General features: G+C 35.8%; 1 protein-coding gene across 1 annotated transcript; it reads left to right on the top strand.

The window, feature by feature from the left end:
* The first annotated feature begins 1,198 nt into the window (after positions 1-1,198).
* On the top strand, positions 1,199-13,717 carry LOC144965054 (grpE protein homolog 1, mitochondrial-like). Its single transcript, XM_078899937.1, has 3 exons — positions 1,199-1,358; positions 6,954-7,119; positions 8,596-13,717. The coding sequence occupies exons 1-3, from the start codon at positions 1,270-1,272 to the stop codon at positions 9,034-9,036; spliced, it is 696 nt and encodes a 231-aa protein (XP_078756063.1). The 5' UTR covers positions 1,199-1,269; the 3' UTR covers positions 9,037-13,717.
* Positions 13,718-13,780: the final 63 nt, after the last annotated feature.

Here is a 13,780-nt window from a genome sequence, read left to right as displayed (position 1 = left end):
AGTCCATCATTATCATAGAATTAACCAATAACTAGAGGTGTCTAAATGAGTCATAAAATGGAGAGAAATATAAAGGGAGTAAATGTGACCCATTAATAAGGGAACAACACAAAACAAACGACGTTTCGGCCTTTGGCCTTTTTCAAGTAAACACGATATATATATATAATATATATATATATATATATATATATATATATATATAATAGATTGTCATAATGTGTCTGTTTGCGCGCGCGCGCGCGTGTGTGTGTGTGTGATTGCAAGGGAAGAGAGAGAGAGAGAGAGAGAGAGAGAGAGAGAGAGAGAGAGAGAGAGAGAGAGAGACAGACAGACAGACAGACAGACAGACAGACACAGAGAGAGACAGAGAGAGAGAGAGAGAGAGAGAGAGAGGGAGAGAGAGAGAGAGAGAGAGATAACGTCGGAGAACGGGAGAGGAAGGATGCGTTTCAAAGTTATATTTAAAAGAAAGGAGAGAGATAAAATAAAAAATACCCTCCCCCCCCCCCCCAAAAAAAAAAAATCCCCCAAAAATATATTTTCTGAAATGAAACATGAAGTTAAATTTAAAATAAAGGAGAGAGATAAAATCATAATTTAAAAAAAAAAAAGAAAACAAAGCAAAACAACAAAACTTTAATATTGTAAACTGAAACAGACACACACACACACACACACACACACACACACACACACACTATGGCAATCATATATTATATATAGGGTACATCGTGTTTACTTGAAAAAGGTCAAAGGTCGAAACATTGTTTGTTTTGTGTTGATCCATTATTTCTGACTCACATTTACTCCCTTTATCTTTCTCTCCATCCTAGAATTAATTTTTCTAGTGAATGTTCTTTTGGTACCATTGTTTTTATTTTTTTTTTATTTTATTTTTTTTAGGGGACTTACTTTGAGCGTTCTAAATCATTTTGATTGTTTCACGTTTTCTTTTTTAATGAAGCGTTTCGTATTTGCTTATGTGGTCATTTTCGTCTCTAATAATGTCTAATATTATATGAGTTCAGATTGTTGATTGTTAAGACAAACCAAAACTCTAATTAGTTAACAGTTATCTGAGAAAGAACGGATTTAGAACGTTTTGTGTAAGGGAAATGACCCAAAATATTTTATTATTAACAAAATTATAAGAGTAATCTCTTCAATGAGAACTCTTCAAATGAAAATCAAAATTAGATCTGAACGTTGACCTCGGCACTACGAGTTGTGAAAGTAAAACAATCTTACAAAACGTGAACTGTGAACATGGCCTCGTCGTTCAAGCTCATCAGTGTCGTCAATTCTTCTTTGGCATTGTCTCGTTCTGTTCTTAGACATCTACAGAACAAGCAGTGGTAAATATTTGTTGGCTCATAATTATTTCTCTCATCGACAGGAAAGAGGGTCTCTACATTGTGATTGTTTGTCCATTTCCACTTCGCTGATCTGTCTTCCTATCTAATCAAAACCTAATGCAGCTGATGCAATTATTAAATGGAAGGTTATTACAGAAATGATTGGGTTTTTAGTCTCAAGACAAGCACATGTTATTCACATTGACGTCAAATCCAGTTTTGAATAAATCAATCATACTCACTCAATATATATAATATTCACCCACCCTTAAATTTCACCACTCTTCTCTTATTCATCTTACTTACCCCACTCCTCTTCTTAGTTTAATCATTAGTGATAGTGGTGAGCCCTTCCAAAAGCTCCTAATATGAAGAGAAACAACTCAAATATTCCCTCAACTAACCCTAAGAAAAAATAAAACCTAGTATACCTCTAACTCTAACCCTTTTACTTTTAGGAAACGCTGTGATTATCCCCAGACACCTGTCTGGGGATAATGAAAATTCGTTCTTTTCTCCTTGTTTGACCTTTTGTTCCGTTTCTGAGCATGAATTTCTTTTAAAAAAATTTATTTTTTAAAAAATTATTGTTTGTTTTTTTCTCCTCTATCTGACCATTTGGTCGCTCTCTGAATATTTCTGTTTGTTTGCTTTTTAATTATTTATTCTTTTTAGACAATTTTTGAGATCGGAGTTGGGACGAATATGACAATTTGCTAGAAACTAGAAAGGAACTAAGAAGAGAGAGAGAGAGAGAGTTTGAAAGAAAAAAAAGAGGTGGGGGGGATGGATGGGACATTTATCCCCTGCACCGTTCTGTTAAAAGAAGACGGAATGTAAAAAAAAAAAGTGGCGGAACCAGGATTTGAACCCACAACGTCGATTCTGGTAAAACTTCCAGGGCAGGCGACTAAACCCTTCGGCCATGACACCAACTTCGAAGTCGACGCATATTGTGTATATGTAGTAACAACTGATTTAATGTTGGTTAATTTTATGTTTTTATAGATTATTTATTAACTTTCCTTATTTGGAAACTTTCCATATTCTGGACTGTGGATAATTGTTTAAAAGAGCGGAGTTTCAAATATCCGTCTGGGAATAACGAAATTTGGTTATCCCCAGCCTTTTCGTTATCCCCAGACAGGTGCCTGGGAATAACCAATTTTCGTTATCCCCAGATAGGTGTCTGGGGATAATGACAGCCTTTAGGAAAGGCAATGTCTACACAGTAACCGGGCACGTACACGGTAACTAGTTTGCCTCTACAATACAAGCAATGGATGGACCTCGCTCTGTATGTGTGTGTGTGTGTTATTTTTTAAAATCAAACAATACAATTTAACCCATTAAAGGCGAGATTCAAGGTTACCGTGTATAAATGTTACCGTGTACGTAGATCCTGAGGCTAGGTGCCCGGTTAGTAACAAAAATAATGATACCAAAATATCTGCGATATTCCTCTTTAACGAAGTTATGCATCTTCAATTGAATCCCCCCCCCCCCCTAAAACTTTTAGTAAAAACGAACAGCAATTTCAAGTCATAACTTTCTTATGGGCGAGTTGGGTCACAATTTGACTACCCCAGATTGCCTAAAGTTACTGTGTACGTAGACACCGTTTAGGAAAACAAACACCCTATCACTATCACCTTTACTTAAACTTTAACTAACCCTAATAGTTAATCGGACTATTTTCACACAGGCTATTTTCACCATACAATGATAATAGCCTGACAGACTATTTTCACAGTATGTATTAGCCAATCAGAATCCAGGAAACGAACTGTGACGTCGTAGGGCCTCAGCATTCAGTCCCTTTGAATTCTATCCGACATCATTTTCTTCCTGCATGTGCAGACGGGTTTAAAAAAAAGAACAAAAGAACAGAAGCTAGGGAGGTCTCCCGAAAGTTCCTCGTTATAGCATTTCTTTCAATTTGTATTTTCACTTTGGACCTTTTGTCAGACGTTTATTTATTCAATTTGTCATCATATAGAACAAATCTTGATAGATTTGTGAAAGTTTAACATTTCCTAATTTGACTATTGTTTTGATTCTCGGCCACCGTTTTGATTTGTGAGGTATTGAAAGGTAGTGCAAAGCAGTCCTAGGGTTGTTGTTTTTTTTTTTTCTATTAGGGATAGCTAGAGGTCGTTTGTTTTTCCTATTAGGGGTAGTAAAAGGTACTATGATGTATTTTTTCTTAGTATTAGTTGAGCGAATATTTGGGTTCCCTGCCTTAGCACGAGGAGCTTTTGGAAGGCCTCCCAAAGCTATAATAATACCAGCGGAATGGCGGATTCAGAATAGGTTACAGTTACCGATGAAGCTTTCCAATTTCGTGGCGGCAATGGGGTCTTGAACCCGCAACCTTTCTTACTGGTACAACTCCGCCTGGAGAACGTGGCTCTGCTGTAGAATATGAGCTATTCACAAGTCGAGAAAAAATGATTTCAATTTCTATGTCTATCTTAAGCCCCCCCCCCCCCCCCCCCCCCCCCCCCGACTTCTTGAGGTCATGGATTCAACACAGACAAATGCCGCGAAGTTTGTTAGCTACCAAGATACCATTATCACCGTATGGTGAAAATAATGTGTCAGGCTATTTTCACCGTGCGGTGAAGGTCGTCCACCAAGCTATACAAAATTAAATAAATGTAACAAATTATTTAAATTACGCTACACAATAATCCACTGAAATACACTCAAGAAATAAACACATCATTAACTTAATAGAAAAAACAAAAAAAACATAGGACTGCTTTGCACTACCTTTCAATACTTCACAAATCAAAATGCGGCAGACAATCAAAACAATTGTCAAATTAGGAAATTTTAAACTTTCACAAATCTATCAAGGTTTGTTCTAGAGTTTTTAAAATGCTTCTATATGATGACAAATTGGATAAATAAATACATGACAAAAGATCCACGGTGAAAATACAAATTGAAAGAAATTCTAGCGCTAGGAGTGACTGTTGAATGCTCGGCTAGGGCTAGAGAGTAAAAATACTAGAAACGTCTGCCTCAATTGACACCTCTCACCGTTGACTGCTATGGCAAGGAAAGGTGCACAAAAAGCCGACCTCTCACAGAATAACCAACGAACTGATTTCCCCACCTCATGTTTGCGACAGATTATTTTCACTACTGTGATATTTTGAATGAGAAAATTTTAAAAATCAATATTCAAAGTTGACATTTTTTAGTGACTTGCCTTGCCCCCCTGGAGTTAAGTTTCATTTTCCTCTTTTAGAATCAAAAGTTTTTAAATACTTTTTATAAATCTAAAAGTAATATTTTACTTTTTGCAACTGATCCAGGGATTAGAAAGAAGTAAGTACATTGTGGCTTTGGTTTCATTAGAGTCTCACGCCTCATCACTCCGACGGCCCTTGGTGAAGATAGATCTACACCTTTGATTAATTATAACCTAATGAAAGAAAGTAGGGTAAAAGGGGGTATCTTCACCACTTTTTTCAATGTCTGACTTCAAGCCTGCTGATCGGTTTAACTGGCCAATGGATTGTATTTTTATGAAGTGTTTTTTAACTGCCAATGGTGTCAAGTAAATTTGTCAAACTGCAGGTAATTCTGCCACCACCAGCAGGTAACCTCGTCTCAAGTTTTTATATTTCGTTTGTTGTTTTTTTTCCCAACTAGACAATTCAGGGAAAATTTTCCATTATTTTAACACTTTTTGTCCTCTAATCTCTGTAAATTATCCAATACTGCATATTGTCAGATAACTATTTGCACTTGAATCAAGTTTGATGATGTGTGTAAATTGTATTCCGAAGGATACATTACAGCAGTGATGCCAAAACTCCGGTTTCACCTTCACCGGAAAAAAACTCAGTTCTGGAGCAAAAAATTCCGGGCTCCAGGCAACTTCCGTCAAATTCCGGTGAGGTCAATTTGTTCCAAGGATACCTTCCCCCCCCCCCCCCCCCCAAACATCTTCATCACTGCCACTAGTATTACAACCATCATCACTACCACTACTACTGCAACCGCCACCACATCATCATCACTACCACTACTACTACAACTACCATCACTATTACAACCACCACCACATCATCATCACTACCACTACTACTACAACCACCACCAACACCATAACATCGTCATTACCACTACTACTACAACCACCACCACCACATCATCATTACCACTACTACTACAACCACCACCACCACATCATCACTACCACTACTACTACAACCACCACCACCACATCATCATTACCACTACTACTACTACAACCACCACCACATCATCATCACTAGCACTACTACTACAACCACCACCACCACATCATCACTACCACTACTACTGCAACCACCACCACCACCACATCATCATCACTGCAACTACCACTACTACTACAACCACCACCACCACATCATCACTATCACTACTACTACAACAACCACCACCACCACAACATTAAGAGCACAATTACTACAACCACCACCACCACATCATCTTTACCACTACTACTACAACCACCACCACCACATCATCATTACCACTACTACTACTACAACCACTACCACCACCACCACATTATCATCACTACCACGACTACTACTACAACTACCACTACCACAATATCATCACTACCATTTGTACTACAACCACCATCACCACCACATCAACAACACTACTACTACAACCACCACCACATCATTATCATCACGACCACAACTACTACAACCACTATACCACCACCACATCATCATCACTACAACTACTACTTCAACCACCACCACCACCATATCATCATCACTACCACTACTTCTACAACAACAACCACTATCACATCTTCATCATCACTACTACTATTACTACAACCACAAACACCACATTACCACCAGTACTACAATCTCTACCGTTAGGTTTTGGCGCTTTACTTCATTTGAAATAAGGAAACTTTGGGATTGTATTTGGCAATGTGTTTATGTATCATAATATAATTCTAATCAGTTATCTATTTAGAACTATACAATATGTAAACACAATATCAAATACCATTCGAATCCCTTTTTCTTGTGTGCGGAAATTCCTCTTTCGGTGTTGAAATTCCTACGAGTGGTGTCTGAAACTCCTGTGAGCCAAATTTAAAGTTGGCGTCTCTGCATTACAGTGCCAGAGTTATGAGATCATAGCCAGCTGTCCGTCCTTACTGAGTCACCTGATTCTTGTTTTTATACCCGTCTACATATTCATTTTTTTTTTTTTTCTAAACTGACTTGGATTTCAGTTCTTGCTCACAGCTTGAATTGCACGCAAAAGATTGTCTTAGGAATAATAATTGTACAATGATAGTGATGTGTGTTTATAATTTTGAAAATTTCTTTAATTTTTTAGAAATATTTTTCTGATGAGAATTTACCCACTGACGAAGTTACCTGACTTTACCTTGTTTTGAAAAAAAAAATCACCTTCACCATCAAACTCTGCTCTCATTGGTGTGAAAAATGAAAGTGTTGCATGATGTGTATATTCGTTATTTTTGTTTTTGACTCTTTTATCATTATAGTTGTAGTAAAATTATATATATTAAACATGCCTTATTGTTTTCAGTTTACCAAGTCTCAGTCAGCGTTATGCCTTGTCAACAAAAGTCACAGACCAGCCTAGTGATGAAACAGCAGCGAAGGAAGATGGTACCCAAGCTGCTTCGGAAGATCAGGAAGAAAAACTTCAAGAAGAGATCAAGAAGTTGGGAGTGGAATTAAAAGAGCACAAGGTATTGAATTTGAAATCCATAACAGATCCCTCAGAAAATCTGTTTGTTGACCGAGAATTCAGTCAAGACAAGAGTTTTAGACAGTCATTATCGGTTTTTGAAATTGCATTTTTCTTTCTTGCTTTGCCTGGCACCTTTCATACACACTTGTTCAGATCTTTGTCACTGTTATGTAAATTTTGTGAGAATTATGGACATGGAAATGTAATAAATATCGATTCTGATTTCACAGTAATTTGGTCGCATTGTTAGAGAAAGAAAAAAATATCCTTTCTGTTACAGCAGTTTTTGGAGATAAGAAATATTTCTCTTAAAATTTTAAGGAATATCACTCAGTTCCACACTATTGACAACTAATTTGATCACTATCTCCGCAATGGTGGTCTTCAACAACGAAGTTTACTTTACATATAAGAGCTTGTATGAAGCTTAAAAAAAAAAAGAAATATTTGGCTTTCTGAAATTTTACCCTTTTTTTTGTTTGTTTTATTAATGAATGTTTGTGTTGGTTACTGAGTAGACAGGTTTAATCTAAAGGATTGTTATTTTTTTTCATAAGTCCACATGTATTATCCTGATTTTTATTCAGGACTATGTCGTATAGTGGTATGAAACTCGCTTTCGGATCAGAAGATCCTGGGTTCAAGCCTTGCTCGGCGCATAGTTGAGTCCTTGGAAAATACTCTTTACTCACATTCTCTCACCGTACTCAGGTGTAAAATGATGACCTGGCCGTTAACAGCGTTGTCTCTGTCCTAAAAAATTGCAACATCGCGTCATGTTACATCCTACAAGTTAAGTGTTCTGTTGGCCAGGGATCCATTGTAAAGCACTTTGATCATGTTTAGTGGATATTGCGCTATATAAAAGTTCAATTTAAAAATAAATTTTCCTGATTTTTTTTTTTTTGAATGGTAGTATGTTCAGAGTCAAATTATAAATTGCCTTTGAAAAGTAAATTTACCATTGTGATCTAAGTGTACATGAGGAAAAGTCTTAAATATTTAGAAGAATATATTTTAATCGGACATGACAGGGTACTTATAATCTGAAAATATTTCAATGGTAGGAGAGTTCAATGAACGAGGGAAATGACTGCAAAAGGGTCAAATTATATTTAGGTAATAGAAGAAAAAGAATATTAACTCCTTTAAAAGAATTACATTACCCCCCCCCCCCCCCCCCAGTCCCCTTATCAAATATACTGGTAGTGATATAATTGATGTTTGGTGGAACAAATAGGTGCAGTTTCCCACTCAGTAGAAATTAGAGAGAATGTCAATCATAGTCTTATCATCTCAATTGCTCTAAAAGTTGGGGTTTGTGCAGTAAAAGTGGGACTTAAAGGCAATTGTTCAAATTTTCCCCCTTTTTCACGTTTTCTCTTCATCAGCACTGCTGATTAATTTTGATGTAAACTTGAATGTTTCATGCTAAGCTTTCAGTCTTAATATATTTTTTTTTCTTATTTCCCAGGAAAAATACATGCGTTCTCTTGCAGAGACTGAGAACATGAGGAAACGTTTGATGAAACAGACAGAAGATGCTAAAATATTTGGTATCTCATCCTTCTGTAAAGATTTGCTCGAGGTGTCGGATGTTCTCAACACAGCTATTGCTGCAGTCCCGAAAGAGGAGTTGAAGGATTCGAATCCACATCTGGTGAATCTGTACGAAGGTTTGAATATGACCGAGTCACAGCTGATAAAAGTGTTCAATAAACATGGACTGTTCATGATATCTCCGAAAGAAGGAGAGAAATTTGATCCTCATGTTCACGAAGCTTTATTCCAAGTACCCGTTCAACCTGAAGGAACTCAGGAGCCCGACACAGTGGCAGTCGTACAGAAAATTGGATTTAAATTGCATGAACGTACTTTAAGACCGGCCTTGGTTGGTGTGTTTAAGGGGTCTTAATGTTAGAAGTTGTTTTGTTTATGGTGATTATAATATATTGGGTCATTGAGTTGATGATCGATGGTTGATTGAGAAAAGTCATTTGAGTTGTCAGTTTCAGTCAATTGTGAGAGTGAGAATGCTGTGGAGAATTTGATTGAAGTGGTGTGCTTGGAAATTTGGTCTTCAGTCCAGTCATTGGACGGATTTTACAATGAGTGTTTTAGCTGAGATCCACATCGAGTCGTGGGTGGGGTTCCTGACCTCCTATAGTGGGCAGGGAGGTAATTACGGTGTCTTCTATCCCCCTATATGTTTTCCAACTTGCTTTCTGTCTTTTGTCCTAGCCCTGGCTGAGAGGGATTCAGTCAAATGTTTAGAGTTTTGGGAGATGATATTTATTTCCCTGTAAATCATCTCTCTGTTATGCACTGTATTATGTTTTGCTTATGTATTATATATGATCTGTAAACATTTGAGTGTATTCCTTTTAGTGGGGACCTGTGCTTGTGTCTGGATGAGACTTTTAGGTGATCTCAAACTAAGTACACTGATATTGTGCTCTTGGAATCTACATCTGTTCCCTATTTGAACCAATTCCCCTTTGTCTGTCTTATTCTTGGATGCTTTAATTGTAATTCTAAAACTTTTTACTATTCCATATTCTTCCTTATTACTGGTGCTGATATGACCTTAATGTGTTGCAAGCACCGTAAAACCCTTAAAAACTTAAAAACAAACTATCTGTACCATTGCCCTTTGTCTTACTTTTCTTGTGTGGTTTTAATTGTAAATCTATAATTTTTTAACTTTCCCATTTTCTTCCTTTTTACTGGCGCTGAAATGACCTAAATATCTTGCAAGCGCGTAAAACCCTTAAACACAAACAAATATATTATAGCATCATCCCTTTTGTATATTACTACAGTACAGCCCAGCAGATATCATGAAACAGCTGGGATCAACGGTCAGGTTTAGATGAATTTTAGCTGTCTCTAAATTCAGGGTGCCGTCGGTAATGTTTATATATTAACAATTTATATTTTTATAAAACATGGACTTTTCCGTTGTCTTTTTCAGGTTTGAGGTCGTTATAAATATATATTGACCTAAGACGTCGAAAAATATATCTTGGCTGCACTGTATTCCTTCTTCAGTTTACTTAAAGATCCATCTTTCTTTTTTTAAACTGCTTTTAAATTAAAAAATTTCATCCAGAAATAAATTATTACGGTATGAAATGAAAAGTCACCTAAAGTTTAGTATTTTACCAAAAGTACATTGAATAAAATATTAATTGTATTAAAATGTCACGATACAGATTTGATTTTTTTATGTTATGTGATAGTTAACATGTTCTATTTTATCATAGAGAAAACAGAATTGCCATTTAAGCGATGGTTATTGAGGTATGCTCATTTGGAGTGAAATTGGCTAAAATCCATGAAAGTGAAATAATGTTATGTTACTGACAAAATTAATAATTTGAATTATGTCTTTATATTGTTATGTGTAATCCGTATTAGTCTTTTAAAACCATAAATATCCTAAAGCCAATATTTTTCACGGGTTCTCTATCATTTAAAGGACACCAACAATTGCTTTTTAATCTTTAGATAGGACAGTGGTATTTATATATCTCAAGTAATATCTGATCAAACAATCCCAGCTACCAAATCCTGCTCTTTGGACAAAAGAATCAGAAAAACTTAAACAACTTTACTGCATCGGCGATAAATAGTGGTATTTTATTTATAAGCTTAGTGCTCTGTCTTTATCCAAGCTAATAATAGTCGAATTCCACATAGAATGGGATTACTCATTTATTTTCAGACCCTTGCCGGAATTCTTTTTACCAATATTTTTGTTTTGAACATATCTTGTAAACATGTGTGTTCTTCTTAATGATGTCCCGTGCTTGTGTCTGAATGAGACTTTTAGGTAATCTCAAACTAAGTACACTGATGGTATGCTCTTTGAAACTACATCTGGTCCCTATTTGAACCAATTCCCCTTTATCTTACTTTTTCTTGATGCTTTGACTGTAATTCAAGAATTTTTTTTGCTCTCCCAGTTTCTTCCCTTTTTCTGGCACTGATGTGACCTTGATGTGTAGAAAGCGAAGTAGAACCCTTAAAAACAAAACAAACACGTTATCAGAATTGATCATAGTATATTATTTAATTCAGACTCTTAACTCACTCAATCCTAGAGATTTTTGTTACTTTTCAAAATTAGAACAAAAAATGTATTAAAAATGAGCATGTACATAGATAGTTTTATTCAACTACCATAACATGTGAAAATTAAAAACATTAGCTTGGGTGCTCGTGGACTTAACTTATTATTTTTTAATGAACGCGAGACTGTTGTTTTGAGCTCTGTGATGATTTTATGTTAATGCCTGTTTATGTCACGTTGAGAGTAAAAAATTGAAGATAATGTGATGTTTTAAGATGCTATTAATCTTTCTTTTTTTTTTTTTTTTGTCAATTGTTAAAAGTATGGAATGAGTGTCTCAGGGTGGTGTTGACGACCCTCCCATAGTGGGCAGGGAGGTTACTTACTACGTCTTCTACAACCCCTACATCTGTTTTTCTTCAACCACTACTACTACTACTATTGCTGCTATTGCTACTACTACTAATACTACTGATACTACTGCTACTACTACTACTACTACTACTACTACTACTACTACTACTACTGCTACTACTGCTACTACTGCTACTACTGCTACTACTACTACTACTACTACTACTACTACTACTACTACTACTACTACTACTACTACTACTACTACTACACTACAACTACTAGTACTTTTGTTGGAGTCCTTGGCTGAGAGGGATATGGTAAAATGTATAGTAACGTTTTGGAGGTATTAGGCCGCTAGAAGCTGTGGACTGTAAAAAGTAATAAACAATAACGAATACTTATAACAGCTTCAACAAAGAACAAAATACCAAACATGGAACGTTGGGGGCTCAAAACCGTTCTTCAGCCAACATCAAAAAATAATAATGGCATAAATACAAAAAATCTCTGTCATCTGTCTGGAATTTAGTAATGTATTTATGTCTTTATTCTGGGTGGGGATCCTGACCTCCCATAGTGGGCAGGGAGGTACATGCTGTGTTTTCTATCCCCCCATACCCGTTTTCCAATTGTTTCCTGTCATTGTCTTGGAATGAGATTACTTGGTTTTGTCCTGACCCTGGCTGGGAGGGAAACAGTCAAATGTATAGTTCTGTCATCTGCATTTTTTGCGGCCGCAAATATCAGGGCGATCCGCAAATTTTGGCAAATTTCCCAAAATTGGCAAATCGTGGCAAATTTTGGGAAAAAAAAGAAACGAAAACAAAATTACGAAAAAAAAGTGCGAAACTTGAGAAATGTTGCAGCTTTGCCTGGGCCCAAACCAAGGGAAGCTACTCTTTATGGATAATGATCCTTTAAAATCTTTGTAACAACATTTACAGTCATTTCATTAAATTAATAAATGCAGCCTCCTTAAATGTAATAAATTGTCTTTTATATATATATTTTTCTGTATCGCATGTTAATTTTTACTGAAACGCTTAGTTCTCCTCGGCAAATTTTTTGGCAAATTTCTTGGCAAATTTTGGGGTTTCTTTTGGCAAATTTTGGCAAATTTTAGGTCCCAATTTGGCAAAAAATGCAGATGACAGATAGTTGTAGTTTTGGGAGATTATATTTTTTTTCCTTGTAAATCATCTCTCTGTTATGCATTGTATTATGTTCAGTTTACATATTATATTATATGATTGGTAAACATTTGAGTGTATTCCTCTTTGTTGGGACCTGTGCTTGTGTCTGGATGAGACTTTTAGGTATCTCAAACTGAGTACTTTGACGGTGTGCTCTTGGAATCTTCATCTGTTCCCTATTTGAACCAATTCCCCTTTGTCTTACCTTTTCTTTTGTGCTTTAATTGTAATTCTAGAACTTTTAACTATCCCATTTTCTTCCTTTTTACTGGCGCTGATATGACCTGAATGTGTTGCAAGCGCCGTAAAACCTTTAAAAACAAACAAAACAAAAACTTAGTTTTGTCCTTTCCCTTGTCAGAGCTCTTGGCTGAGAGGGAAACATTCAAATGTATATATTTAAGTTTTGTTATGTATTGTTATACTTTTTGCTTTGAATGGGTAATATAAGGATTTGAGTATGTTCCTCTTAGTGGGATCCTGTACTTGTGTATGGATGAGAATTTTAGGTGATCTCAAACTGTACACAATGATATTATGCTCTTGGAATCTAAATTTATTCCCTATTTGTACCATACCCCTTTGTCTTACTTTTTTTTGGTACTTTTACTTGTAAATCTATAATTTTGTTTTTAATATACAATTTTCTTCATTTTTACTGGCGCTGAAATGACCTAATTGAAAATGTGTCGCATGCGCTGTAAAATCCTTTCAGAAACAAAAACAAGGTGTATTACTATGATGACATTTATATTCTTATTCACAACATGGTATGGAACTGTATTGTTCTCTTTAAGGGTGGGTGCGGCATTGAAAAATATGAAAATTGGGCCAATTTGACCTAATTGGGTTATTGCTATTTTTAGAACCTATGACATCTTATCTTGTGATAAAACATCATTTTTTGCATGAATTTTATTGATTTTTGTACAAATTTTCGATTTCTGCAATACCACCATCATCAAAATTCACCACTTTTGGTTGTTTTTTGCAATTTTCTCAAAATGTTTTTTAAAAACATTTTTCAAATTTTC

Source organism: Berghia stephanieae, chromosome 2 (genome assembly GCF_034508935.2).
Source record: "Berghia stephanieae isolate SIO BIC M18660-M18661 chromosome 2, UCSD_Bste_1.3, whole genome shotgun sequence".
Classification (NCBI taxonomy): Eukaryota; Metazoa; Mollusca; class Gastropoda; order Nudibranchia; family Aeolidiidae; genus Berghia; species Berghia stephanieae.
The sequence above is the reverse complement of the archived record's forward strand: the minus strand, read 5'-3'. Positions and strand labels throughout refer to the sequence as shown.